Source organism: Eulemur rufifrons, chromosome 7 (genome assembly GCF_041146395.1).
Source record: "Eulemur rufifrons isolate Redbay chromosome 7, OSU_ERuf_1, whole genome shotgun sequence".
Taxonomy (NCBI): domain Eukaryota; kingdom Metazoa; phylum Chordata; class Mammalia; order Primates; family Lemuridae; genus Eulemur; species Eulemur rufifrons.
The window spans coordinates 221,156,171-221,183,901 of record NC_090989.1 but is presented as its reverse complement, the minus strand read 5'-3'; the positions used below and the strand labels follow the sequence as shown (position 1 = coordinate 221,183,901).

General features: G+C 36.3%; 1 protein-coding gene across 1 annotated transcript in view; it reads right to left on the bottom strand.

Annotated features, from left to right (window-relative positions):
* The window catches only part of ABHD17B (abhydrolase domain containing 17B, depalmitoylase), a 41,401-nt gene that overhangs the window by 3,821 nt on the left and 9,849 nt on the right, over positions 1–27,731 (bottom strand). Inside the window, exon 2 of the mRNA XM_069474123.1 lies at positions 3,393–3,862. Within this exon, the coding sequence (XP_069330224.1) occupies positions 3,393–3,859 (467 nt within the window). The 5' untranslated portion in view covers positions 3,860–3,862. The remainder of the gene's footprint in view (positions 1–3,392; positions 3,863–27,731) is intronic.

Below are 27,731 nucleotides of genomic sequence, written 5' to 3'. Positions count from 1 at the left end.
CTACTGCAAGCGTAATAAGTGAGGTGCTACAGGAACTAATGAATGTGGGGTTAAAGGTTGTAGTGACAATAAATACACCCTTCCACGTAGAAGGCAGACAGCAGTCACTTCTGGCAGCTAACAGCCATTTGCACATCTTCTAGTCTTTTGGAAAGGTAAAAGAGCTTTCTGAGAATTTGAACATTCACCAGGAAAATGCAAGGCAAACTGTCCGTGTGTTCTCTTCCAGGGCACAAGACTATTTCAACCATACAGGTAGCAACATACAGTTTCTTCCAACCCTACATAAGCATTGGGTATGACCCAGATGGGAAGCTCCAGACTGACTCTAAATGTTAGTAAACTCAGAAAAGCTTTTTTCTTTACAGCTGATCTAGTTGTACATACTTCATGGGAATGAAGAAATTAGGAGAATGAACATTTGTGGCATAACCACAACTCTTGTGGCTGCACTATTGCTGTCAGCTGAATAGCATTGTTGGTGACAACTAAGGGATTTGGGCTAAAGCTAGCAATGACAAGGCTATAGGGTAAAGTAACAGGGGTAGCTGCCAATTAAGCACCTGAGGACTCACAAGAATAACAATTTCACTTCAATAGTAAGAGTTAGAAAGAACTTTAAAGACCATTTAATCTACTCCAGCTGCTTAATGAGCAGATGTTCAAAGTCATAGTAAGTTAGTGACAGATCTATAATTAGAACTTTATAACTCAGGTATACTGACTCCCAGGGCAGTGTGTTTTCCATTACAGCACACAGAGGAGGAAGATCAAGGACTGAGAGGAAGTGGCACAGTGAATACCAGGCCCTTAATTTTCTGTTTTCCTGAAAAGGACATCATTCAAATACTTGGTTCATTACTTATTTTCCCCTTCCTGGTTACTTAAGTTTTAACTTCTTACTTTTATTAAGTAATGGAAATAAGAGGCAAGTATTCTAATTACATACCTTTTATTAGATGACAGAATTCCAGAAGTAGAAAGGATTTGAGATCACTGAACTCAACTTCTTCATTACATAGAGGCTCAGAGAAGTTAAATAAATTTCCCCAAACTACCTACACTTAACTCTAACTCTTCCAACTGTGTTTAGGGTTCAACCTAAGGGAAAATATAATTCTAAGATTCTAAAATATAAGTGCTAAAAGTGTATGTGGGATTATTTATGTATCTGTCCTTGTTCCCTATTAATACTGGTCAAATATGTTTTAAAAAGATTGATCAAGACAGGAAATCATTTTAGAAAGTTTCCTTCGAACTAATATCTGACAAGATTAAAAAAGAAAAAATAGTAAAGCTGACCACTTAAAGAAGAATTTTCTTTTATACACAGACAAAGAACGCTGAACTGAATACTAATGTTTTCAGTAAAGGGATCCTTTTGTGTTACTCAGAAGCACTAATAAGGCTTTCTGTTTTAACTTAGCACCCTTTAAAACCATATTATTCCACTGAAGTTATACTTTGAAAGTGTAAACTTTATGGTATCTGAATCATATCTTAATAAAGCTATTATTTTAAAAACACTACAATACTTTCTGACTATTATACCTCATTCAAGTGACTCTGAAAGTGACTGACTCTGAAAAGTGGGTACTCATTTTTTGTTAAAGGCCTGATGGAACTGATATCAGTATACCTGAAGATGATTTTGATTTAAAGCTGTTTTTAACTGATAAATTAAACAATAATTTTACTACCCTCCCCGTGAACGCTTTACCTATTGCCACATAACTTTATTATATTTCTTGGAGGGAAAAATAGTTTTAAAGACACTTTCTTCTTCTTAAAAAAACAAACAAACAAACAAACAAAAACCCCCACAACTATGCCTATTAATAGAAATGAGGAGGTTCTCCCTAAGTGGAATCATTAATATTTAAACATTAAATTAGAAACACTGAGCCTTCTTTGTCCTCTAGCTTAAATCTAAAATATTCTGGAAGTCAGACAGATTATTGACATAATATGAAAAATAACTTATACTAAGGTATCTATGTATTGTACACTAACCTATTAAGAAAATACAGTAAAGTCTACCATATTGTGATTTTTGAAGAAAAATTTATAAGTATCTTGGTGATGAGAAAGGCTTAATGCAATTTCTAGTTCCCCAAAATGCACTGTTATATCAAAGAATAATTGACATAGTAATAAAATTTTCTTAAACAATTTGTCATAACAGTACTTTTGTTTCTTACTTGAGATCATCTCCCCAAATGTTAGGCATTCAGAATGTAAAGGAATATCTCACTTCTACACAATGAATTCAATTTTAAAAATTGTTCCAATAAGGTGTTTCTAGGTTATACCTTCCAAGAGATAATTATATAAAATAATGTAAATCCTGGCTTAGGATTTTAATAGAAAGCAATCCAGCCCCTTACACTTAAGTAAATGATTAGCTAAATCACTGTTTTCTCTTGTTCCCCTGAAATGCTGCAACTTTGTTTTTTTTTTTTTTTTTTTTTTTTGTTGAGACAGAGTCTCACTTTGTTGCCCAGGCTAGAGTGAGTGCCGTGGCGTCAGCTTAGCTCACAGCAACCTCAGACTCCTCGGCTTAAGCGATCCTACTGCCTCAGCCTCCCGAGTAGCTGGGACTACAGGCATGCGCCACCATGCCCGGCTAATTTTTTCTATATAGATTTTTAGTTGTCCATATAATGTCTTTCTATTTTTAGTAGAGACGGGGTCTCACTCAGGCTGGTCTCGAACTCCTGACCTTGAGCGATCCACCCGCCTCGGCCTCCCAGAGTGCTAGGATTACAGGCGTGAGCCACCGCGCCCGGCCTGTCATAACAGTACTTTTGTTTCTTACTTGAGATCATCTCCCCAAATGTTAGGCATTCAGAATGTAAAGGAATATCTCACTTCTACACAATGAATTCAATTTTAAAAATTGTTCCATTAAGGTGTTTCTAGGTTATACCTTCCAAGAGATAATTATATAAAATAATGTAAATCCTGGCTTAGGATTTTAATAGAAAGCAATCCAGCCCCTTACACTTAAGTAAATGATTAGCTAAATCACTGTTTTCTCTTGTTCCCCTGAAATGCTGCAACTTTGAATGAACACTTGCATGTCACACTCCAATAAGAAAGTTTGTAAAACCAAACATTTGTCATCAAAGTTTTTAGAAAAAAATCACACATACACACATGTATTAAGGTAGACAAACAAACCTGAAGTGTCTTAACCTTTTTTTGCTATTATGTGAAATTTAAAGTTGCAGTCTAAGAGTTTAGCCATTCTTAAGTATATACTGGTAAGTATAATCTCTATATGGCAGTTTAAGATATGTATAATAAAAGCAGCTTTTATTCTATTCTTTATAAGGATAATTTTAGTTAACTATCATAAGCATGAAAAATAATTTCCAGTCACAATTTACCTTGTCCTTAGAGCAAGCCAAGCAGCTTCAATGTCTGCATAGAGATTCTTCTCTGTTGGTTTCCCAGAACTTGCACCATATCCAGAATAATCATATGAAAATATATTACAATTAATCCGTGATCCTAGTCCTATGTAAAAGCTGCTCATCTGACCAAGATCAACAGCATTTCCATGTGAGAAGAGTAAAGTGTATTTGGCATTGGGTGAGCAACGCACAAACATACAGGCAATTCTATTGCCTTTACTGGTTCTAGTCATGAAACACTCAATAGCATCTTTTTCTCTAGAAGAGTACTGCCAGTCTGCTCGTTCTGACAGATGTAAAGTCCAGCGGCTTCCACTTTCATCACACATCAGTGTGTAAGTTGGATCAGGTGGCAAAAATGCTAATTTTGAAGCAATTTTCCCTGGGCAAGGTGGACAGCAGAAGAGGCAACATAGCTCACTAAACGAAAGATTATTCATCTTCTGAAAAAGAAAATGAGATAGCAAATGTTTTAGTAACTGAGTATGGATTTTGCATTCTCATATATTGATAATAGAAAGTTAAAACAAAGACATGGGTAAATTTTATTGGCGGTCAATGACTACTACTATTATTTCAAGTATCCTTTCAAACACATTTTTGGCATCTTTCTAGAAATATTTTAAATCCTGAGATGATGCAAATACTCCAAACAAGCAGGCATACTCAAATACTGTATAACATGTCTTAAATAGGACTGATTATTACCTCATTTAACAAAAAATGTGAAAAATACAGAGATAATTTTTGCTATTTCTCCACAAATAGCAACACTGAAACCATGAAATATCATTAGTGTAGTCTGTAACTTCTGTATAACTCGGTGAAAATTCTCAGAAGCCCATGGAGAAGCTAGGGTTCAACATGATAAAGTAAAAATATAATAGCATTTATGTAGCATTTACCATTTGTCAGGCATTATGCTAAGTATTCTATGTATATTACTTTGTTTAATCCTCAAAATAACCTTATAGTTGGTTTGAGAAAAGAAACGTGCACAAGGTGAGAAGTGGTGGAGCCAGGATTGGACACCAGGGTCAGTCACTCTGCTACATCACTGGGCTACAGTGTCTCACAGGTTCAAACACTATTGGTCTTAGAAACCTATCATTTTGGCCACAGTGTCAGTGGCCCAAATAACACACAAACCATAAAAATGTACGTATTTGTGCATGTATGAACATAATTATTGCCCAAATTTAAAAGGCTATAATATAAAGTAAAAGCGTTTATTATGGAAAAAAAGGTAAAATCTGCTGAAGGTAAAATTTCTTAAATGTTTGGATGAGAAAGGGCACAAGGTTTAAAATTAGAGGGCGGGGGTGGAATCTCAACTCTACTACTTATTATACTGGCTGTGTGTCCTTGAGCAAACTATTTTGACTCTATTTTTTTTTGTCCATAAACAAACAAGTCCAATGAACCAAGTGGTTGTGATGATGTAGTGAAGGAATATAACACAGTGATGGCCAATAGTTGGCACACCCAAGAATGATCAACTCTCTCCTATGATTTTTCATTAATATTTTAAAAATATCCAGCTCATATTAACTTAGGGACAAAAATAAAGTAATACTTGTTTGCTCTACTGCATTTCCTTCTATCTTGTCCTTTCTTAAACTCCTGTCCCCTTTTGGCAGAATTAGACCACTGCTTAGTTCACAGAGAAGGCATTCAAAACAAACACCTTACAGAGGTTTGGTGGCATTCAATATTCTGGAAAAAAAAATGGCCATCATCATTATGCCAAAAATGAGGGGGGGGAAAAAACACCTCAGGGGAGTGACAAAAGAGTTGAGAAAGGAATGCTCTCTTCACTCACTAGTAGATTAAAATTTATTCTATAATGCTCAATACAAATGTGTTAATTTTCCAGTGTAAACTAATTAGGTAGAAAGAAGTAGCAGAAACAGCAGAGGAAGAGAGAGAAAGAAGTATATGGCATAAGAGTCTTCAAAACATCAGTAAGGGAAGAACAGAAAAACATCTAGGATATTGGGAAATGCTTTTACTTGCTATTCTACCTTCTTACTCCTTTCCAGCCTTCAAAACAAATATAGCCTGAATAAGTTAATGTCTTATTCTGGTTGGAACAAGATTTAGAACAGAAATGACAACTGGGTGTCTTAACTCTAATTGGCTCCCTGAAGTGTTGTGCTGAGAGTGATTCTGAGGGCACGCCCAGATAGGGCTTATCAGACAAAGGATGTGATAAATTAATAATGTCTGCTGCAGAATCTGGCTACAAATTTACTATCCTCCAAAAAGCCTGGTGAAGAAGATGGAAGGGAAGGGAGTTCAAAAGGGTCTGTTCCAAAGAAGGAGATGACCTGGAGAAAGAAGATGAGGTAGAAGGTACACTATATCATCTGTTTAATAATCTGCCTAGGGTTATTTCTCAACCCCAATTACCTCACATGCCATGAAGTGCTGATCCACAACAGCCAATTAAAAGCTTGATTAATAAGTAAACTATGTATGTCTAGACTGTGTTCCTATAATTTACCTTTTAACCAGAAAAACTTTTATATGCTATAATAAACTAGTTTTGGAACAAACCTGGCTGGCTGAACATACATAATGCTGTGGAGATGCTTCTGGGGATGAACACAAAAGCAGCAAAAAGAAGAAAAGTTGCATAGCCAGGGTCTAGTTTAATGAAAAGACAACTTTTTACTTTAATGGTGGCAGAAGAAATCATTTCCACCTCCACTGCCCCCAAAGCCAGATAACTGGGGCCCATGTAATGACAACTTGCAAATTATCACTTTCCTAATAATACGTCTGGTACAAGGCAGCAACATAGACCTACTTTTACAAAAGTAATTATCTCAAAAGGAGTAATCTCTATGGGGGAAAAAAACTAATTGCCTCCTTTTCAGTAAGTTTGAAAAATTTCACAAAAAGTATAAACAGAACAAATAAATCTAAATTTTAGTATGCTCTGAGCAAGTTATCCAGGCAAAATATTTTATTCTTGATTTTAAAATCACTGAAATAGCATGTTTAACTTAGATCATTTCAAGCCCTTGTTCTTATAAAACTCATTGAATATTGATTTTCATTAGGATTCTATATTTAAACAAACAATCTCACAGAGTAAAGATATCATTTACTAGCTATTCCTTGGCAAGAAAATCTGAAGACACAAGGCAGTGAGTAATATTAGGGGGACTATGATAAGACATTTGGGAGTCCACAAAAGCCATAAAGAGACAAAAAATTGAATAATTTATAGCAGAAGAAACAATTTTTACATCAGATAAATAAGGATTTAAAGTAAGCTATAATAAATCCTTTAGAAAAGTGGGTTATGAGAACTTATTAACACCAGTGTCACTAAAGTTGGTATACAACCCTCCCCCCCATACTAAATTGGACTGGGGGGGGGAAACAGCAGCAGCAAGAAAGAGGAGAATACTTAAAGAAAGATGAAGTAGGAAAAGGCATCATAAAGAAAAACCCAATTGGAAATCTCCAGCATAAAAAAAAATCAAGAGTGAGATAAACTGATGAGTTGGGTAGGAGAATAGATAACAGTTGAAAAACACATTAATGAGCTGGAAGGTCAGGTTGAGGAACTTCCAAATATGGAATTTTTGGAGGTGAGGAGATAAAGAAATGGAAAATAAAAAACAAAATGTAATAGATAATGAAGATAGAGGTAAAAATATTGATAATCCATACCAAAGAACTCCCAAGAAAATAATGAGAAAAATAAAACTTTGAACCTAGAATTTTACATAGAGCTAAAATATCTTTTCCTCCCCCAAAACAAGGTCTCTGTCACCCAGGCTAGAGTGCAGTGGCGCAATCATAGCTCACTGTAACCTTGAACTCCTGGGCTCAAGCAATCCTCCTGCCTCAGCCTCCCAAGTTCCACCATACTGGCTAATTTTTAAAAATTTTTTGGAGAGACAGTCTCTCACTATGTTGCCCAGGCTGGTCTCAAACTCCTGGTCTCAAGCAATCCTTCCACCTCAGTCTCCCAAAGTAAGCCACCATGCCTGGCTCATAAAATACCATTTTAATGTGAGGACAAAATAAAGATGTGTGCAGGCATACAATAACTTCCAAGCCTTAACCAAACCAAGAGCCTCTTTGCAAAGCTCTAGCAAGGCAGAAGATAAATAAATCCAGGAGAATTCTATGAGCTAGCTACCTTAGATATGAGAAATAAAGAAGACTAGTTAATATAATGTATTTTTGTGCAAGTAAGCAATACAGGGGAGAAGACCACAAGGTATATAGCCTTAAAAATCCAGAATGAAAACTTTGGAGGATACTGATATGAAGAGGATCAGAGAAGAGTTAGGGAGTATTTAAGAGGTAAAAATGTGCTTGGGGCACCCGACTTGTTCAGAATGATACTGATACTGACAAGCTTGATATGGAAGAAAAACATGAATGTAAGTATGACTCTTAAGGCATTCATAATAGCAAAGAGCATTAACTGAACATTTATTAAGTGCCAGGCACTGTTTTAAAACTTTTCATATATTAACAAACCTTTCAACAATCTTCTGACATAGGGACTATCATTACACCTATTTTACAACTGAGGAAACAGAGGCGCAGAGCAGTAATGTTACTTGCCTAAGGTCACATAGCTGGTAAATGGTGGAACTGGTATGTGGTAGAATGACTCTGTGGCCTAAACTCATAATCACAGTTTTGTGAGTACTCTTTCCACAAAACAAACCAATTTGATCAGACAAGACTGATTATGAGAAACAGATAAATAAGCAAATAAATAAAACATGATACTAAATGAACAAGGAGAATGAGTTATGCAGTTTTAAAAACAAAACATCATGTCAATAAATTAAATAACCTTGACAAAACGCACAAATTTCTTGAGTAATATTAAAGGACAAAATTTGCACAAGAAAAAGGCTAGAATATACAAATAACCATGAGAACTTGAAATGGAAATAAAGATCACCTTTACCTAAAAACATTTTCAAAGAATAGTTAAGTTATTCCAGGAAAAAAAAATGCTGCTCAATAATCACTTTCTGAAGCTATTGTACTATAACCTTTATACCAAAACTTATTAAAGACTGTAAAGAAAACTATAGGTCCATTTCATTGTGAACATGCATGCAAAAACTTTAAATAAAACATTAGAAATATATAAAGTGTATGTAAATACAAAATGATCAAGCAGAAAGACAAGAATTACAACTCTTCCAATGTCAAATCAAAGTAATTTGCCACACTAATGAATAAAAGAAAAATCAAATGGTTTTCTTCATAGATATAGATAAAACAACATGATACATAGGTGATATGATCACCTAGACAGAAAACCCAATAGAATCTACAAAGTATTAAAACTAGTAAGAGCTCTCAGCAATTGTGGCAAATATCTGAACTTAGGGAAAAACAGTACATTTCCATGTTAGCATTAAACAACTAAAAATATAGTAGAAAATAAGACAGCAGCCACAACCAAACTACTTACGAATTAATACAAAATAGAATGTAGAAAATGCTTATGCAGAAAAATCTTAAACCTAAAAAATGGAAAGATGACTTACAACTTAATAGTGTTAAGAATGTTAACTCTCCCCAAATTAGAAGTTCAAAGTAATTCTAATAAAAATTCCAGCAGAAATTTGAGGAACTCAAACCGATCATAAAATTGATATAAAAGTATAAAGATCTATAAGAAATCCAAAAATGAAACTAAGGAAAAAAAAACCACCACTTATAATCAAGAAAAAAATAAAATACTTAGAATTCCCTACGGAGACTGAAGAGGCAGAGATTAGACAAAACAATCTTAAGAAGAAAAATGAAAGTAGAGGATTCATCCTTCCCAATTCCAAAATTCACTACAAAGGCAATAGTAATCAAGATGGCATGGTACTGGCACAACGGTAGACAAATATATCTAAGGAATAGAGCTAAATAGTGTCCAGAAATAAACCCTACCATTTACAGCCAGTTGATTTTTGACAGAGTGCCAAAACGATTCAATGGTGAGAGAAGTCTTTTCAACAAATGGTGATGAGGCAACTTGATATCCACATGCAAAAGAATGAAATTTTACTCCCACTTCACACCATATACAAAAACCAACTCCAAATGGATCAAAGACTAAATGTAAAACCTAAACTATAAAGCTCTTAGAAGAAAATATAGGCATACATTTTTGTGACCTTGGATTAGGAAATTGTTTCTTAGGTATGATGCTGAAAGCACAGCAAAGAAAAACAAAAAGACAAATTGGACTTCAAAATTAAAAACTTTTGTGCTTCAAAGGATACCACCCAGACGGTGAAGACAATTTACCGAATGGGAGAAGATATTTGCAAATCATATGTCTGATGAGAGACTTGTAATTAGAGTATATAAAGAACCCTTACAATTCTGCAATAAAAAGACAACTCAATTAATAAATGGGGAAAGGGATATAAATAGACATTTCTCCAAAGAAAACAGACAAATGGCCAATAAGCATGTGAAAAGATATTCGACATCATCAATCACTGGGGAAATGCAAATCAAAACCACAATTAGATACTACTTCATACCTATGAGGATGGTTATAATCAAAAAGACAGACAATAACAAGTGTTGGTTAGGGTGTGGAGAAACTGGAACACCATACACTGCTCGTGGGAAGAAAAATGGCGCAGCCACTTTAAAAAAACAATCATTTGGCCGGGCGCGGTGGCTCACGCCTGTAATCCTAGCACTCTAGGAGGCCGAGGTGGGCGGATCGTTTGAGCTCAGGAGTTCGAGACCAGCCTGAGCAAGAGCGAGACCCCACCTCTACTAAAAATAGAAAGAAATTATATGGACAGCTAAAAATATATATAGAAAAAATTAGCCGGGCATGGTGGCGCATGCCTGTAGTCCCAGCTACTCGGGAGGCTGAGACAGGAGGATCGCTTGAGCTCAGGAGTTTCAGGTTGCTGTGAGCTAGGCTGACGCCACGGCACTCACTCTAGCCTGGGCAACAGAGTGAGACTCTGTCTCAAAAACAAAACAAAACAAAACAAAACAATCATTTGATCAAGTAATTCTACTCCCAGGAGAAATGAAAACCTATGTCCACACAAACTTTATTCACAACAGCCAAAAATTGAAAACAAACCAAATGTTCATCAACTGATGGATAAACAAAACTGGCACATCCATATAATGGAATATTATTTGGCGATACAAAGGAACGAAGTATTGAGGTATGTTACAACATAGATTAACTTTGGAAAATTTATGCTAAGTGAAAGAAGCCAGTCACAAAAGATCATTTATTGTATGGTTCCATTTATGTGAAATGCCCAGAATAGGCAAATCTATACAGACAGAAAGTAGATTAGAGGTTGTCTAGGGATCCAGGGGAAAGGAGGGATAGAGAGCAATAGCTAAAGGGCAGGGTGTTTCTTTTTGGGGTAACAAAAATGTTCTAAAATTGATTTGAGTGGTGGTTGCACAACTCTGAAAGAGCAAAGGTATATATATGTATTTGCAGGGTAACTGGGAATTTTCTCTCTCAGATATTAAGATACATTACACAAAGTCACAGTAATAAAGACAGACTGGTGCTGGCACAGAAACAAATAGACCAAGTAACACAGCTTATAAATGAACCCATATATGAATGGAAATAGGGTATGACACAGCTGGTTTCTCAAAGCAGTAGGAAAGCACTGATTCTTTAGTAGATTGTCCTGGGAAAACTTACCACGTGGGGTAAAATAGTTGGATCCCTACCTCTCAGCATGTAGAAAGCAAACCCCGGACAAGCAAAGACCTAAAGAGCAAAACTAATAAAACAAACACAACCTCCTCCAAACCTATAAAAGACAAAACATTGGTAGATTTAACATAATTCAAATAAAGGATTTCTTTTCAGTGAAAAATGTGTTGTGAAAGATGATTTTATCACCCAAAACTGTCAGAATTAATATTTAAAATATAAGAAACTTTGGCAAAAACAAGAGAAAAAAACAGGTAACTCAAGAGAACAAATGGGCAAAAGGTACGAATAGGCAATTTACAGAAAGATAAATTCAAATGGCAAACAAGTATACAAAGAAAGGATCAGCTTCACCAACTATCAGAGGAATGCAAGAAATAGTACTTTAAAACCATAAAGAAAAAAACTAGAAAGCTGAGTACTATCAAGTTCTGGTGAGAATGGGCAAAAACAGGAATCTTGGAAGTGGGGTGGGGCAGCCGGCAAAAAACAGAAGAAAAGAAAATAGGAATCTTTGTGAACTGCCTGGTAAGCCATTTTGTTTAGCAATGACCTACAATCCCACTCTTGGGTAAACAGTCCCAAGAAACACTTGCACAGGTCCTTATTAAGGTAATGTATACAAGGCTACTGTCAGCAGCATTATTTGTGCCATGGCCGGAGAAGTAACACAAATTCCATTTCTCAGAAAATCAGTAAGTAAATGTGTTGGATGCAGATAATGGAAAATGATGCAGAATCAGAAGCAATGACTTTGATGTCTAGAGCTTAAAAAAATACAGTTCTGGGGAAAAAAAGGAATAAACTGAGATCTATAATGCCATTAACTACATTACAAAAATAAACATTACATATCTTCAAGGACAAATACATATCTATGGGTATGTATATCACAATGTATGCTTATGGAAGAGGAAATGGGGCTGGAGGTTGAAGGAAAAAAAACAATAAAAAGTAAAACGAGAACAGAGCTTATGCTCATAGACTGATGGTGTGCTATGAACTAGACTAGAAGTTTTGGAAAGCAACCATCACATCTGCTTGCTTACAAATGGATCTCTAGTGCCAAGCAGAGTACCTGATATAGCAGTGTTTCTAATATTTCTTGAATGAATGAGTCAGTAAATTAATAAGATTAATTGAACTCTCTGCACCTAAGAAGCTCCCACAAAAGAAGGGGGAAAAAATCACTACACCTACATGTAAGAAGGAACGCAAAAAATATTTTGTCACTATTACTTAGGTTTTTCATATGGGGACAAAACAGAAGCAGTCAAATAAAAATATATGAACCTAAGGGGGGGAGGTGGAAAAGCACTGCCAGTTATTAAAATCATTCAGTGCAGTATGAAGCACTTTTTGAAAAAGGAATCATGCCAGATACTTACTATTTAGGTAAAGTTACAATTTTTCAACACTAAGATTTTAGATATACTTAGAGAGTAATAGGGCCAATGAGTCACTTGAAAACACCCTAAGAAACATGGGATTTGTTGGTAAATTGAACGAATGCCTTAATAATGGTTAGTTTAGAAAAGTTTAGGTAAGTTTCTCAAATGGGAAAAGCTTACTGGGCAATGCACAAATATTTCTTTCCCATTGGTGAGAAGAGTTGGAAAAAAACAAAAACAAAAACAAAACTTGAAGATGGCAAGCATTTTCCAGAGACATCAAAATAGTCTCAGTCCCAGTGTAAATCATGAACTTATTTTCTAATTAAAAAAAAAATTAGGCAGTAAGGATCAGAAGTGAGGAAATTAGATCTATGATGATATTATAGAAGATGAAAATTAAGGCTGAAGAGCCTATAAGCTCTGCCAAGCAAACTATCTTGGGTCAGAAGTCCTATATATAGTTCAGTGTAGTCCTTTCTAGTACTTTTGCTGTTCCTCAGTTTCTTTATACTACTAGACACTGCACTGTCCAATATAGGTGCTTCTACCTACATACGATTATTTAAATTTAAATTAAATAAAATTAAATATATTCAGTTCTTCAGTCACACTAGCCACATGTGGCTACCAAATTGTACAGCGTAGAATGAACATTCCCTTTACAGCATAAAGTTCTATCCGGCAGTGCTGAACCACAAACTCTGAAACCCAGACAATGCAGAACCAAAGGTTACATGGTTTACATCCATAATAGCTAGCTTCAAATGCTGGAGCGCCTTCCTTCTCTGTCTTTCCATCAAAGTACTTATAGATAATTTTGATAGTCCCTCCAGTTAAACATCAATAAAACACAGAACTAAATGACATTATTTATACAATACTGTTTTAGAAAACGTTATCTTGACAAAAATATTACAACACAGACTTATTTCTAACCGAATTCTAATGTAAAGGCCATTTTATTAAAAATGAGCAATGCAATTCAATTAGGCTATGTATATATTCTAATGCATAGATTTCGTGTACCAAAGGGATTCATGTTCTTGAAAGATTCCCTCCAAGTTGAAGTTGCAGGTAAACCATAAGAAAATGAAAAAACACTTGAGATTATTAGCCAACTAATTTCTGAACATGGCCCCAAACAGTATCTAAATACTTATAATCCTGATGATACACTAGAGCAATGCCCTAACAAGTGAACCAAGTCTTCCTGATTGAGCAGTAGGACAGGTTGTAGATTTTTGCATATGATAATATCACATGTTCCCACAAAACTTTTGGTGACTGGAAATTGCAATTAGCTTAGAACTTTCAAGGTCACACCTCTACCTGTTGCTGGGCATAAGCTATTAATAAACATGAATGCATGTCCACACCACCCACCCCCACATCATCAGCTCTTGGCACTATTTATGAGACTCCAAACCATGCTTTATCCTCAAAATTCACAGAAAAGCTGTCATATTACATTGGTCTAGAAACATTACACAAATATATATTACCTACTCATTTATAAGAGGTAAAATATGTTCCTGAGAACTTTTTAGGGGAATACATACTCAATACCTTTCACATTATAGAACATCCATCCATACCACAATAAAATAATCAAAGTAGTCATAAATTTCAGAAAACTTAAGGATTATAAATGATTAATATAACCTTTTTGAAAAAGAGGCTCCTATTACTGGTTTGAATGTCTAAGATTTATAAAAAAGATTGCAAAACTACTTACAGGTCAACACACATACGAACAACTACCCAATCCTTAATTAGCTATTCTTTAGCAAGTAGTAAATACAATAAGCTGTTCTAATCAAGTAAAAAAAACTATACCAAACAACAACAAAGCTTTTGTTTTCAGTCAACTGAAACTGCTGTAAAACATGAGAGGTAGAGTTAAAACGCAATAATATAAATGGTGATTAACACTACCACTGCATTAAAATAATTAACTAAGCAAGGCACACAATTGGGATTTGATATATTTAAAAAATAACATTGCAATTACAAAAGTATTACAAAACATGGTTTAAAAAAATTCAAACCACATAAAAATTTACAAAATTTAAAAAAAAGTATCCTTATCAGGCTAAAATGAGGATTGGTTAAAAGTCAATTTAAGAATTTAGTTCTCTAGATACTCCCCTCACCTGAAAAGAGTAGAGATTTATGTTAGAAGAACCTTTTCTGAGGAATCAGACTTATCTGTAAGATCTTAAACGATACTGATACAGGAGGTTATAAAGAAAAGTTGAGTGAATAGGAAGGATGTGTGTGACAGTGATGGGAGAGATCCTCTTCCATAAGAGGGATGTCAACAAGTGAGCAGCAGCAATATTGTTATCCAGAGATACGGAAGCAAAACACCAAAAGAACTGTTCAAAAAGCAAATGCCCCTGGGAAGGGATCTATCATTGAGATGGGGGCCAAGGCTTGCCAATTTTTAAAACAAACTTTGTGGAAATATTTGGCTTCCTAACCATGTGCATGTATGAAACTGAGAAAAATAAAAACTACAGATTTCGTCAGCATCTCCACCTCAGCTTCACTCAAAACCTCAGCTTCACTCAGCCAGAAATTACAACTTTGGGTCATTTGTTTTTAATTCTTCTAGTGTTTAGTACTGCACTCATATATTTATCCATTGTTTCTTACAGTACCTTATTATGAAAGATTAAGAGAATTTAATTTCCCCCTTCCCTGTTCATTCTAATTTGTTATTTTTAGGTTTTTTTTTTTTGTGGCAGAGTCCCGCTCTGTCACCCTGGCTAGAGTATCGTGGCGTCAGCCTAGCTCACAGCAACCTCAAACTCCTGGGCTCAAGTGATCCTTCTGCCTCAGCCTCCCAAGTAGCTGGGACTACAGGCATGCACCACCATGCCCGGCTGATTTTTTCTTGTATTTTTAGTTGTCCATATAATTTGTTTCCATTTTTTTTTTAGTAGAGACGGGGTCTCGCTCTTGCTCAGGCTGATTTCGAACTCCTGAGCTCAAACGATCCACCTGCCTCGGCCTCCCAGACTGCTAGGATTACAGGCGTGAACCACCACACCCGGTCTATTTTTAGTTTTTATTGGTTACAACTTTTAAGTATTATAGTTGAACCTCTGTCTTGTTCTAGCAACTTTACTGGCTCACCCATGTAATCATATTCAGTTATTGTTGACTATACAATTACTTTCACATTAAGTTTTATATCATTTGCAGTTTATTATCTATAAAGTTGTTTTATCTACAGGTTGATTTTTAAAATTGAATAAAAATTATTTACAGTATTATTCACTGTCCATCCAAGTAGCATGATAAAACCTAGAGAATGAGTAATTTTATGCCACTAAATTCCAAGTGTCAAGGTCTTTTACACCCTGATAACTGCTCAAAAATAAGGTACATTTTATTAATAGTTTGCTTCATATTTAAACTTCCTGAAGAACTTTAATTTTCCTAGAGTTTTTGCTTTTTCATTATATTTAACATATTCCAACTTATTCTTACAATTTGTGCAACTGAATCTATGTTATTCTTAAAGACATTCTTAGACCCCAGTGAGTTCTGTTTTAATCTGAAACAATTACGTTCTAGGCTAGTTCACACCCCAGCTGTCTACTTACCTAGTATTTCTTTTCATTATATACATCTGTTGCTTCTTAATTACAGGTTTACTTTTTTGGAGATTCTTTTCTGTTTGATTTTGCTGAAATATGTCTCCTAAGCACTCTGCCCTGTCTCTTCCCCAAGGGCCTGGGGAAGTAAACCACATTTTAATGCACACTTTCAAAAAGCTCTTATTTTGATTTCACACTTGGCAAACTAGGCCTGCTTCAGAATTACAGTTGTTTTTTAAAAATTCTCCTTAATGGGGCAGGAGGGAGAAGAAAAAAAAAAAAAATTCTCCTTAAAATGTAAATCATTGGTCCACATCTTCTAACATCCAATGTTGATAAAGATCAGATTTTATTTTCTAAAAGTGATTCTCCTCTTCCCCACAAAATATTTATGAGATTTTCCTTTATCCTTCAGTCTAAAATTTCATGAGATTATTATCTAAATGTGTGTGTGGGGGAGGGCGGTTTTGGTGCGGCAAAGCCTCACTCCACTGCCCTAGGTACAGTGCGCTGGCTTCATCACAACTCACCGCAACCTCAAACTCCTAGGCTAGAGTGATCCTCCTGCCTCAGCCTCCCGAGTAGCTGGGACTACAGGCTACAGGTAGGTGCCACAATGCCCGGCTAACGTTTCTATTTTTTTTTTTTTGGTAGAGACAGGGTCTCAATTCTTGCTCAGGCTGGTCTTGAACTCCTGAGCTCAAGCCTCCTGCCTTGGCCTCCCAGAGTGCTAGGATTACTGGTGGCCACCGTACCCAGCCTTTTCTTCCTTTTTAAGGGTGAATAATATTCTTTTTTCCCCCTTCCACCAGGAGGACCTAGGGAAGGGCTGAATAATATTCTAGAGACAGTGTGTGTGGGTATGTGTTTGTATGAATGGAAAAACACCAAAACAATCAATACAATTCTGCAGCAGACACCAGCTGGGTGTCCACCAACCCAGTCAGTGTCAGATCCCACAGGTTGAGGGCTCAGTCCCACAAGATTGTTCCCCACTACTGATGCTAATTGAAAGTCTCGGATTGTTTTACTTGCGCTTCTAACCCACAGGCTATAAATTGGGGTTCCCATGACCTGCTCCTCAGGTTCTACTAATTTGTCAGAGTGGCTCACAGACTTAGAGAAACATATTTACCGTATATTACAAAAGATACAGATGAAGAGATACACAAGGCAAGGCATGTGGGAAGGGGGCACCACCCTCCAGGAACCTCCGCATGTTTAGCTATCCCCAAACTCTCCAAATCCAGTTGCTTCACTAAGTAGGCGACGGTTGATTAGATTAACGGCCATTGGTCATCTACTTAACATTCAGCTCCTCTGCCCTCCACCCAGAGGTTGGAGGGTGGGACTGAAAGCCTCAAACCTTTAATCCTGCCTGGGTGTTTCCAGCTGACCAGCCCCTATCCTGTAACTACTGAGGGGCAGCTAGCCAGTCAACTCATTAGCATACAAAAAGATCTCACTTTGGAGAGTCTGAGGCTTTTAGGACTTGTAGGCCAAGAACTGTACATGAAGACTACACATATAGTTCATAACAGCACAATATACCACATTTTGCTTGTCATAATGCTATGAATACAGTCAACAAATATTTGTTCCAGTCATTTTTCTTGGGAGGAAACAATGTTTTGAAAAGTATAAAACTATTTTTAGTTTTACTTTAATGTAAATTTCCTTTTTTTTTTTTTTTTTTTTTTTTTTTTTAGAGTTTTGCTCTGTTGCCCAAGCCGGAGTACAGTGGCGCTATTGTAGCTCACTGCAACCTTGAACTCCTGGGCCCAATGGATCCTCCCACCTCAGCCTCCTGAGTAGCCAGGATTATAGGTGTGAGCCACCCTGCTCTATGAATATAGATGTATTTTGTTTGAATTACTTCTTACTTTTCAACAATTAAAAACAAAATGAAGGGATGCTATATCTAAACAACTTGTATATACATATAAAGCTGAATACTTCATACTAAAATTTAAGCCTGAATTAAAGATACTTTAAATTTTAATATAATATATCGAACATTAAAATTACATAAGCAGTCAAGTATTCAAGTTTCTAATATAAAACCCTCATATATCTCATTTAAAAATCCAAACATATACCACACAAATTCTCTAAAATTTGAAATTTTTAGAATTTTTTATCTGTAATACTCAGTGCATTGTTATAAAAAAATTAAATTGCAGTCTGTACATGTTTTTAAAAGATACATTCTAAAAGCATGGAAATGCAAATTAAGTTCCCTTTTAAAAGGAACTAGAGTTCTTGAGCTTAAAAATGTTTCCTCCTCTTGATTGTACAATTAACCAACTGAACCACTTTTTAAATCACCAACTATTTGTTAACCATAAGGAAATGTTTGTTCCTATTCATTCTGAACCATATCACACACCCCTCTCCACTGCACACTTAAATTCAAGTATACCTACCACCTCACAATGGCTACCACACAAATGTCACTCAAAAGCCAGTGTTAGCTAAGGTGAAATTTGTCAAGACAAATCAAACAGTATTATTACTGACTTTTGGCATTGAAGAATCTAAATTTTCAGGTTTAAAATTTTGCTAGGTTAGAAAAGCCAGGCTAGTGTTGTATATTTACCAAAACACACTTATGTAGAGTTAATAGGTCTTGTTCCAAAGACTTTAACACCCCTATGAGAGATAGATGCCATTATGCCCCTGGCCTCCTGCCCCATTTATAGATGAGGAAACAGAGGCATACAGAAGTTTAACTTCTGAAAGATCATGATGCCAGTGAATGGTGAAGCCAGGATTCATATTTGGCAGTTTTGGTGGAGAGTCCAAGCTTTTAATCACTGAGTTAGATTAGTATGTGGGAATGAAACATTTTGCTCCTATGTGAACATGAAAACATGGTATAGTGAGTCCAATGGAAAAAGAAATATTAACAATGAAAGAATTTCCTACATTTCATATGCAAAAAAATTCCCAATATTGGATTTTTAAAAAAGAAGGGATAACTATTCAGGATACATAAGAAGATATATTTGGGTACAGAATAAGTTGCTTTGGCTATTAAATCACAAAAAAAAGAAGCAAAACCTGGACTGGCAACTATAAATTTAGTTTTGCTGCTCTCTTCTGAAGATTCTAAAGTGTAATTTTAAATGAAAAAATTAATATACAATGGTCTTCAAATGTGTGAAGATTCTAGGAAGTTTTTGAAGATATACTTCAATAGTGTCAAATTTCTATTTTATAAAATGTATCTGAAATGGACCAACTGCTCTCAAAAGTGGCATCAGTTTGTATAACACCTATACAACCAACCCATGGGGATTTATCGTTTGAATTAACTTTGATATCTTAATGAATATAGGTTATACTATGTTGGGATGCTGATGAACAGCACTGAATCTAGAAATCAATCTGGGAAGAACTGAAATCTTTAGTCTTTGGATTCCTAAACAAGATCTCTCCCTATATATATCTTTTTAAAAATCCCATTTTATAATTCTTTGATGAAGTATAGAAATGCTACAGATTTTTGTATACAACGATTCTGTAAATTTTTATATACTCAATTACTTTTTCTTGCTTTACCGTACTGGCATGTACACTGCGAATAAGTGCTTGGTCTTAACGATGAAACAGTGACAGCATTCTTTTTAAGGATAACCATTCCTATAGAATTTTTATGGATAGCCTTTAGAAATTAAGAGTTTCCTTTTTTCATCTAGTTTTCTAAGAGTTTTAATAGGGTAAATTTCATAAAACAAACCTACTTTGGTGATAATACATATTTTTTTATACATTGCTAGGCTCACTCTAATATTTTGAATAGGATTTTTGCATTCGTATTCATGATTGAGAATGACCTTTAATTATTCTCTTTCATACCTCTGGTTTTTGTATGAAGGTACACTAGCCTTATAAATTTATTTGGGTACAGTGTTGTCTCTTTCTATGCCGAAGAGAAATCAGTTACATGTTCTTATAGGCAATAATTAAATTTACTATATTTTTCCCTAAGGATTTTCTGTGCTGTTGTATGTTGCTGCCTATTTTTTCCCCTCTAATTTAACTCTTTAAAAAAACTACTGTAGTAGCTGTTCCAATCAAGTCAGAGAAATGGAAGATATCTCACAAAACAACTAACATAATGAATCTTAACTGCACAGAAACTATTAATATAATGAATCTTAACTCAGCAATGCTTGATATTCAATATACTTTTTGGAGTTTATGGATTTAATAATCAGTTTCAACTAGTGGAGGACAAATGCACAGGTCTATGCCTGCAATAACGTTTATAATGGAAATCTCATCTCACAGGGTTGCTTTGAAAATTGAGTGAAATAAGCAAGACCTAATATAATACAAATCTGAAATTCAAGCTGAGAAGTTATTGCAGGAATGAGTAAGAACTTAGGTTCTATCAGCCATTGGTAACAGACTTCTACCTCAAAGCTTTAAATCTGGCTGTGAATGATTTGTTTCTATGAAAGCTTGGCAGTCTCCTTGGGGTATGTATTAATTAATGTGGACATGGGAGTGTACAGTGGTGTTGGTGGCACATAAAAAAACTGGAATCTGAGCCAGTTTAGAGCCCTCCAATAACTCTTTTCCAGGGGAGATGAAGGTACGTACATGTAGCCATGCTACTCTATCTCAGGGAGTATTTCAGGATTCTACATTTTCCCCTTTTTGGGAAACTTCTTCCTCTAGTCTGATATTTTTGGTATCTGTTCTGTTGTCTTCTGTCTGGATATTCCCTTCAATTCTGAGGGTTTGGCCACATGGTTTAACTGACTTTCAAATGACCCTCAGCTCCATGCTGCAAAGTACATAAATCACATACCCCACCCCTACATGAAATCCAGACTTCTACTTGGGTAGGGATGGAGAAAAAGAGAATGATACACGGAGGGCACTGGACAGAGAGCCAGGTAAACTAGCTGTCTAGTATACCTTGGTTAGAGTGGAAGTTAGTCACCAGTCTGGGAACCACTAGATCCACTGACCCTGTGTGGCTTGTAGCTGAAGAGGATCAGAAGTCAACATATATTCTTACGGGCAGGAAGTATGATCACAATTCTGCTTGTACTTCAGGGTGAGAGGCCATTTAAAAAAGGACAGGCCACCTAAAATGCCTCAGTTTTAACCAGGAAATTGCCCAGGATGGCTGGGTCCAAGTCCATCCTTTCATGTTTCATTGCTGACTTTTCATCTCTCTGAGAATAGCTTCTCCCGGAATAACTAGGAACCATGGACATGGCAGTCTCCTGAGCACTGGGAAGTTTTGTACACCTTGTGCTAATTCAGTGGGCCTAGTCACAGAAAGGCTAACATTTATCACTGTTCAACAAGCTATCATTATGGTGAGTGGTAGTGGGTGGATAAGTGCATACATATGCTACATAGGAAATATGCCCTAGAGGTCTGCGAGGGGCCTTGAGGAGAAGCATGTATTTATGCTGCTCCCCTTCCTGTTTTTTAGTGAGTGCTGAGGCTGAGTAGAAATCATCAATCCCATGATTATGTAGTGCTTGGAAGTTCTATCCTCTATTTCCCCACTATATCAGCAGTATATTAATGGGTTTTAGAGGTTGTCATCAGGGAGGTGTTCTTAGATCTGGAAGCCAAGAAGTTACAATCCTTTAAGTACTTTGACTCGACCAGTACTTACAACCCTAAGTCCTATATTCTGGTCAAATGTGTAATACATAATATATTGTTTCTCAGGCCTGAGTTATATCTTTACACCTTATTCTGAAGCTTCTTCTGCCTTTTGTAGAATACCAATGCAGAGAATCTCTGCTTCACTGACCTTTATTTATTTATAGACAGGGTCCTTTTTTTTTTTTTTTTTTTTTTTTTGAGATAGAGTCTCACTCTGTCACCTGGGCTAGAGTGCTGTAGCATCAGCCTAGTTCACAGCAACCTTCAAACTCCTGGGCTCAAGCAATCAATCCTCCTGCCTCAGCCTCTCAAGTAGCTGGGACTACAGGCCTATGCCACCACACCTGGCTAATTCTTTCTATTTTATAGTTCCCCAGCTAATTTCTTTCTACTGTTTAGTGGAGATGGAGTCTCACTTTTGCTGAGGCTGTTCTTGAACTCCTGACCTCAAGCAATCTTCCCGCCTTGGCTTCCCAGAGTGCTAGGATTACAGGCCTGAGTCACACCATTCCCGGTGCCTACAGGGTCTTGCTATTGCCTGGGCTAGAGTGCAGTGGCCTCATCGTCATCATAGCTTACTGCAACTTCAAACTCCTGGCCTCAAACAATCCTTCCCCTCTTGGCATCCCAAAGTGCTGGGGGATTATAGGCAAGAGCCACCTTGCCCGGCCATCCACTGATCTTAATCAAGTGACAACTTAGGAATTGTTCTCATTGCTGCTTATTTTGCCCTTTTATACCAGCTTTGAGTGGTCTGAGTGTCAATGAAACTAAATCTAGAAGTGGATGGAGACTACAACCCAGTATAGATCTTCGTGAGAGAAAAGTATTTAGGTTACCTTTCTTTGTAAAAGTCTGTGCAATTTGAAGAATGTACCACGATCTTCAGCCTCTGTAATGCCACTTTGTCAATGTTCTAATGCTTAATAAACTTTCTTATTAATATGGAATATTTAATAATTATTAACATCCTCTACCCGAAAATGGTAATGTATCAGGATAGTGTAATACTGTATATTGCTCTCTTATGTGACTTTGGACAAACCTTTATCTGAATGGTTCTGAGCTAGGTACTATTTAATGAACTCCATGCAAAACCAGTTAATGTGCCGTGCCAACAGCTTGAGGTCAAACCTAAAAATCACCTTAGACAGCAACAGAACTATTAAGGATATCTGGTTTAAGGAGAACCCCTGAAACTACATGCAAAAAATTGGGACGAAGAATCCAAAACATTTAATAATAAGAATGAGCTGGAAATTTCTGAAAACTCTGGAGGTTCTTGGGTTAAGGTGTGTTACATTTTCACTTATGCTTCTTGAACCTTATCACTCACCCAATCTAGAACACCCAAAATAGAGGTATTTGGGAAACTTAAAGAATCCTTCCTTTTTGCACCTATCTGATTTGTGGTTAAGATGAGTATCTCCAGTGATGTAGCCAGGCATTTCTGTTACAAAAGAAAGAAAACTGCATCTTCATCTACACATATTTTGATTCTGTAAATGCTCATTCTCTCCCCAACTTCACTGTTATATGATTAACATCCTCAGCTCTAGATTAGGAATTTCTACTTTGTACTCCTGGCTTCAATTTATTTTTTTCCCATTTGGCATTGCACAAAATCCAGTGTATAAATTTGGCAGCAGATTTCTTATTCCTGTCCTGGGAATATGTCTTCACATGGGCACTTCACATGGGTAGTTCTGTCATCTACCAAGTGGAGGTTCGAGGAAACTTGGTCAAGATATACTTCTAAAAAACACACCTTGAGTCCTTACTGGAGGTAGACTTACAGATACTGGGGAAGGGAGAGGGTAGAAATTTCAGACTGTGAATAAAGGAGATGCCAGATTTTTAGAGTAAGGCTTCCAGTTTTTCCTAGTGGAAAAGCTGTTAAAAAGGTCCTAAGATTATCATGACAATGTCAATCAAAGAAACAGAAATATGTACATTTCTCTTCTCTCAAGACACAAACACACAAATCTTCCTTAGGACAGAGGACTACCCCTCCCCCATTTTTCCTTAAAGGCAAATGACAGAATTAAAAGGAAAAAATGGGATAAATGGATAATAGAAAAAAAAATCTATCAAATCCATGTATACATTTTCCAGTTGGTACAAAAAGGATCCTTTTTCTGAGCTAAAGCAGCTGACTTTGGTTAGGAAACGTCATGTATCTATCTCTCTGCTAGCAGCCTTGGGGCTGATTATACAGAAAACTTCTTAGGAATAAGGTTCAAGATGGTCAGTTGTAAGCACTCAAGAGGAAGTAGGGAACAATAATATCGTTAGGTTTCTAGTGGAAGACACAAGAATTTATTAGAAAGAATTTTAGTTGCCAACTAATGGCTAACAAATTGATCTGTCCCCTTTTTACCTAAAGATTAACCCAAGAGGCCAGGGTCATGCCTGTAATCCTAGCACTCTGGGAAGCCGAGGCTGGAGGATCGCTCAAGGTCAGGAGTTCGAGACCAGCCTGAGCAAGAGCGAGACCCCCGTCTCTACCAAAAATAGAAAGAAATGATTTGGACAGCTAAAAAAATATATATATGTAAAAATTAGCCGAGCATGGTGGCATATGCCTGTAGTCCCAGCTACTCGGGAGGCTGAGGCAGAAGGATTGCTTGAGCCCAGGAGTTTTGAGGTTGCTGTGAGCTAGGCTGACACCACGGCACTCTAGCCTGGGAAACAGAGTGAGACTCTGTCTCAAAAAAAAAAGATTAACCCAAGAAAATATATACATCTCTCCCTCCCTGTAAGTAGCAGCTCCAAGAATAAGCTATAAAATTAATTAATAACAGTTGACTTAGAGGGTTTCAACCATTCCATATAATTAAACATCTTGTAAACTTGTTCTACGTAAGATATAAAGTTATCCTGCAAGGCAAAAATTATCTCCTAATTATATTCCTCTTATCTATATCCTTTTCCATATACTACAATTAATACTTTTTTATTAATGATATAGGGGGATTATGGCATTTATGCAGTCTCAATATAAATATGATATTCTTTAGCTCTGTTTATAAGATGTTGCAATGTGTCAGTCAATCCTCACTAATAGGGCCTTCAGTTTGCCCACAGTTCGGCTATCTATATAAACTGCCATCATCAACCACTTCCTTTTCCTCTGGCTGCCAGCTGCTTTCCCTTAATCATTTGCATCTGCAATAAGGGTTTGAAGAAATACCACTACTCTTAGAAGATATGTAACAAACACTTGTCATTTGTGCTTAATACCTTTCCCAGTCACTTGGGCCTCAACAAATGTACATTTTACCAAAATTTCTTCAAACATGAAAACTTTGCTTTTTGCATGCATTTTCTTCAGTAGTGTGTAACAAGAACTAAAACTAATCATTTCAAAGAACAGTCTAATTTTAATTACCTAAATAATAAATTAAAATGCCTAATTAAAGAAAATAAGGACAACATATTTAACAAATTGGGAGTTAGTTAATTCTTCAAGACCTTGGATAAATCCTTTAACTGGACTTAGACTCACATTAGAATTTCATAGTACTGATGACTTAAGCAGAGCCCAGTGACTCAGTAACTTATGTACTATTGAAGAATTTTATGTGTTTACATTAAAATTTCAAATTTAAGGTTTTGAAATAGTGACCCAGACAGACACACAGTTCAACCTGCTTCATGGTGGTATGTCAAACACATACTACTAAGAAAATAGAAAATTAATAAGTGCCAGTCAACATTTATATTGCAAAATGTATAAACCACATGCTTCAGTTAAACATCAATACTTGACTACATTTAAAAGCAACTGTTCCTCCAAATTTCCAAGTTCTCCAAATTAGTAACAAATATAAAGACAATTGTGATCTACTAGATATTTCAGTTGATAAGAATTTTGTTTTATAGTCTGCTTTTAAAAGATGCAAGTAGCAAGAATATAAGCAAATACTGTGTGTGGTTTTTTTTTTTTTTTTTTTTTTTTTTATAGAGACAACTACTACAGTAGTTCTGAAAAATAGTTTAGTCAAAGCTGACAGAAAACTTTTCTGAAGCTGTATGCCAGGTACTGCAACTGCAAAAGAGTAGGATGGAGGGAAGGGGAATGAATAGAGGTTTGTAAAAATGGTTGAGGCAAATCCATTATTTGAGCTTCAACCTTTAGTGTTTTGTTGGTAGTTCACATGTCCAGGGTATTTCTGGTGTAAACACTTTCGTGGAATGAGGAAGAAATCAAGCATTTAAGGTATGTAGCCCATTCATCCTTACAAAGATCATCCACTGAGTTACTATACATTATTTTACATACTATTTTAGACATGGATGTCACAGACATATAAAATCACCAAAGACACTCATCTAATAATTTTTTGTATTGCACACAATTTTTACCTTTTGAAGAAATCCTGTTTCACATTCTGTATACTTCATTTTTATAAAATACAGGAATAGTGAAAAGAGTACCAGCCTAGGAGTTTGGAAATTTAGGTTCTAGATATAATCCTATTTAAATGGGCTCTTATGCCCCTAATTGCCTCCATTTCAATATGAAAAGAATGAACTATGCGAACATATTAAACCTTCCCTCCCTTTCCTCTGTAAACTATTCTGTTGGCATCATATCCTATGTTAACATTATCTTTATACAACTAGATATGGTTCTCTTCCTTTCCTTGCCCCTACAGAAAAAAGAAATCTAATTCCACATTCCATTAGAAATACTGTGAATATTTAAAAAGCCTCTACACATGATATTTCTAAAAAAGGGTAAATCCTTTGGGAGCCCTACTAAAAAGAAGCCAAAACAGTATTACACATGCAGGAAATTTTCACTGACCTCAATATCTTAAAAGTCTAAAACCAAAAAAAGAGAGTTCAATTGGAAATTCTTTCAGTTTCTATCATTTTTAAATGTAGATGAGAACACATGTAATTTAGGTTACCTTTTCTACCCTTTTTGTAGTAGTCCCTGACTTTGAGAAATGAAAGCACTAACCAGGATTATACAGAATAAGACAACAGAAGGAACAACTCAAAGTGTGTGAGTAAACAAACAAATGCAAAAATATCTCAGAGTAAATGTGAATTTCCTCCATTGGTATGCTCTTCTGACCTATAATTTCTTCCCTGGATGTGCTACAAACATCTCTTGCTTAAGAACTCCTTGATGGGCCAGGCGCGGTGGCTCACATCTGTAATGCTAGCCCTCTGGCAGACCAAGGCAGGAGGATTGCTCACGAGGTCAGGGGTTCGAGACCAGCCTGAGCAAGAGTGAGACCCCTGTTTCTACTAAAAATAGAAAGAAATGATCTGGACAGCTAAAAATATATAGAAAAAATTAGCCGGGCATGGTGGCACATGCCTGTAGTCCCAGCTACTTGGGAGGCTGAGGCAGAAGGATTGCTTGAGCCCAGGAGTTTGAGGTTGCTGTGAGCTAGGCTGATGCCACGGCACTCTGGCCTGGGCAACAGAGCGAGACTCTGTCTCAAAAAAAAAAAAAAAACTTCTTCTTGATGGCTTCCATCTGTCCTTGTAATAAAATAAAAATTCTCCACAGGTCCTTGAAGGCCTTGCATGAACTGGCCTTTGCTTACCTAGTCAATCTTATCTTGATACTTTCCCAGTTTCTTTTTCTTTTCTTTTCTTTTTTTTTTTTTTTGAGACAGAGTCTCACTCTGTTGCCCTGGCTAGAGTGGTGTGGCATCAGCCTAGCTCACAGAAACCTCAAACTCCTGGGCTCAAGCAATCCTTCTGCCTCAACCTCCCGAGTAGCTGGGACTACAGGCATGCGTCACCAAGCCCAGTACTTTTTTCTATATATCTTTAGTTGTCCAGCTAATTTCTATTTTTAGTAGAGATGGGGTCTCATCTTTGCTCTGGCTGGTCTCGAGCTCCTGAGCTCAAACTCTGCCCGCCTCGTCCTCCAGGAGTGCTAGGATTACAGACATGCCCAGCCTTCCCAGTATCATTACCATAG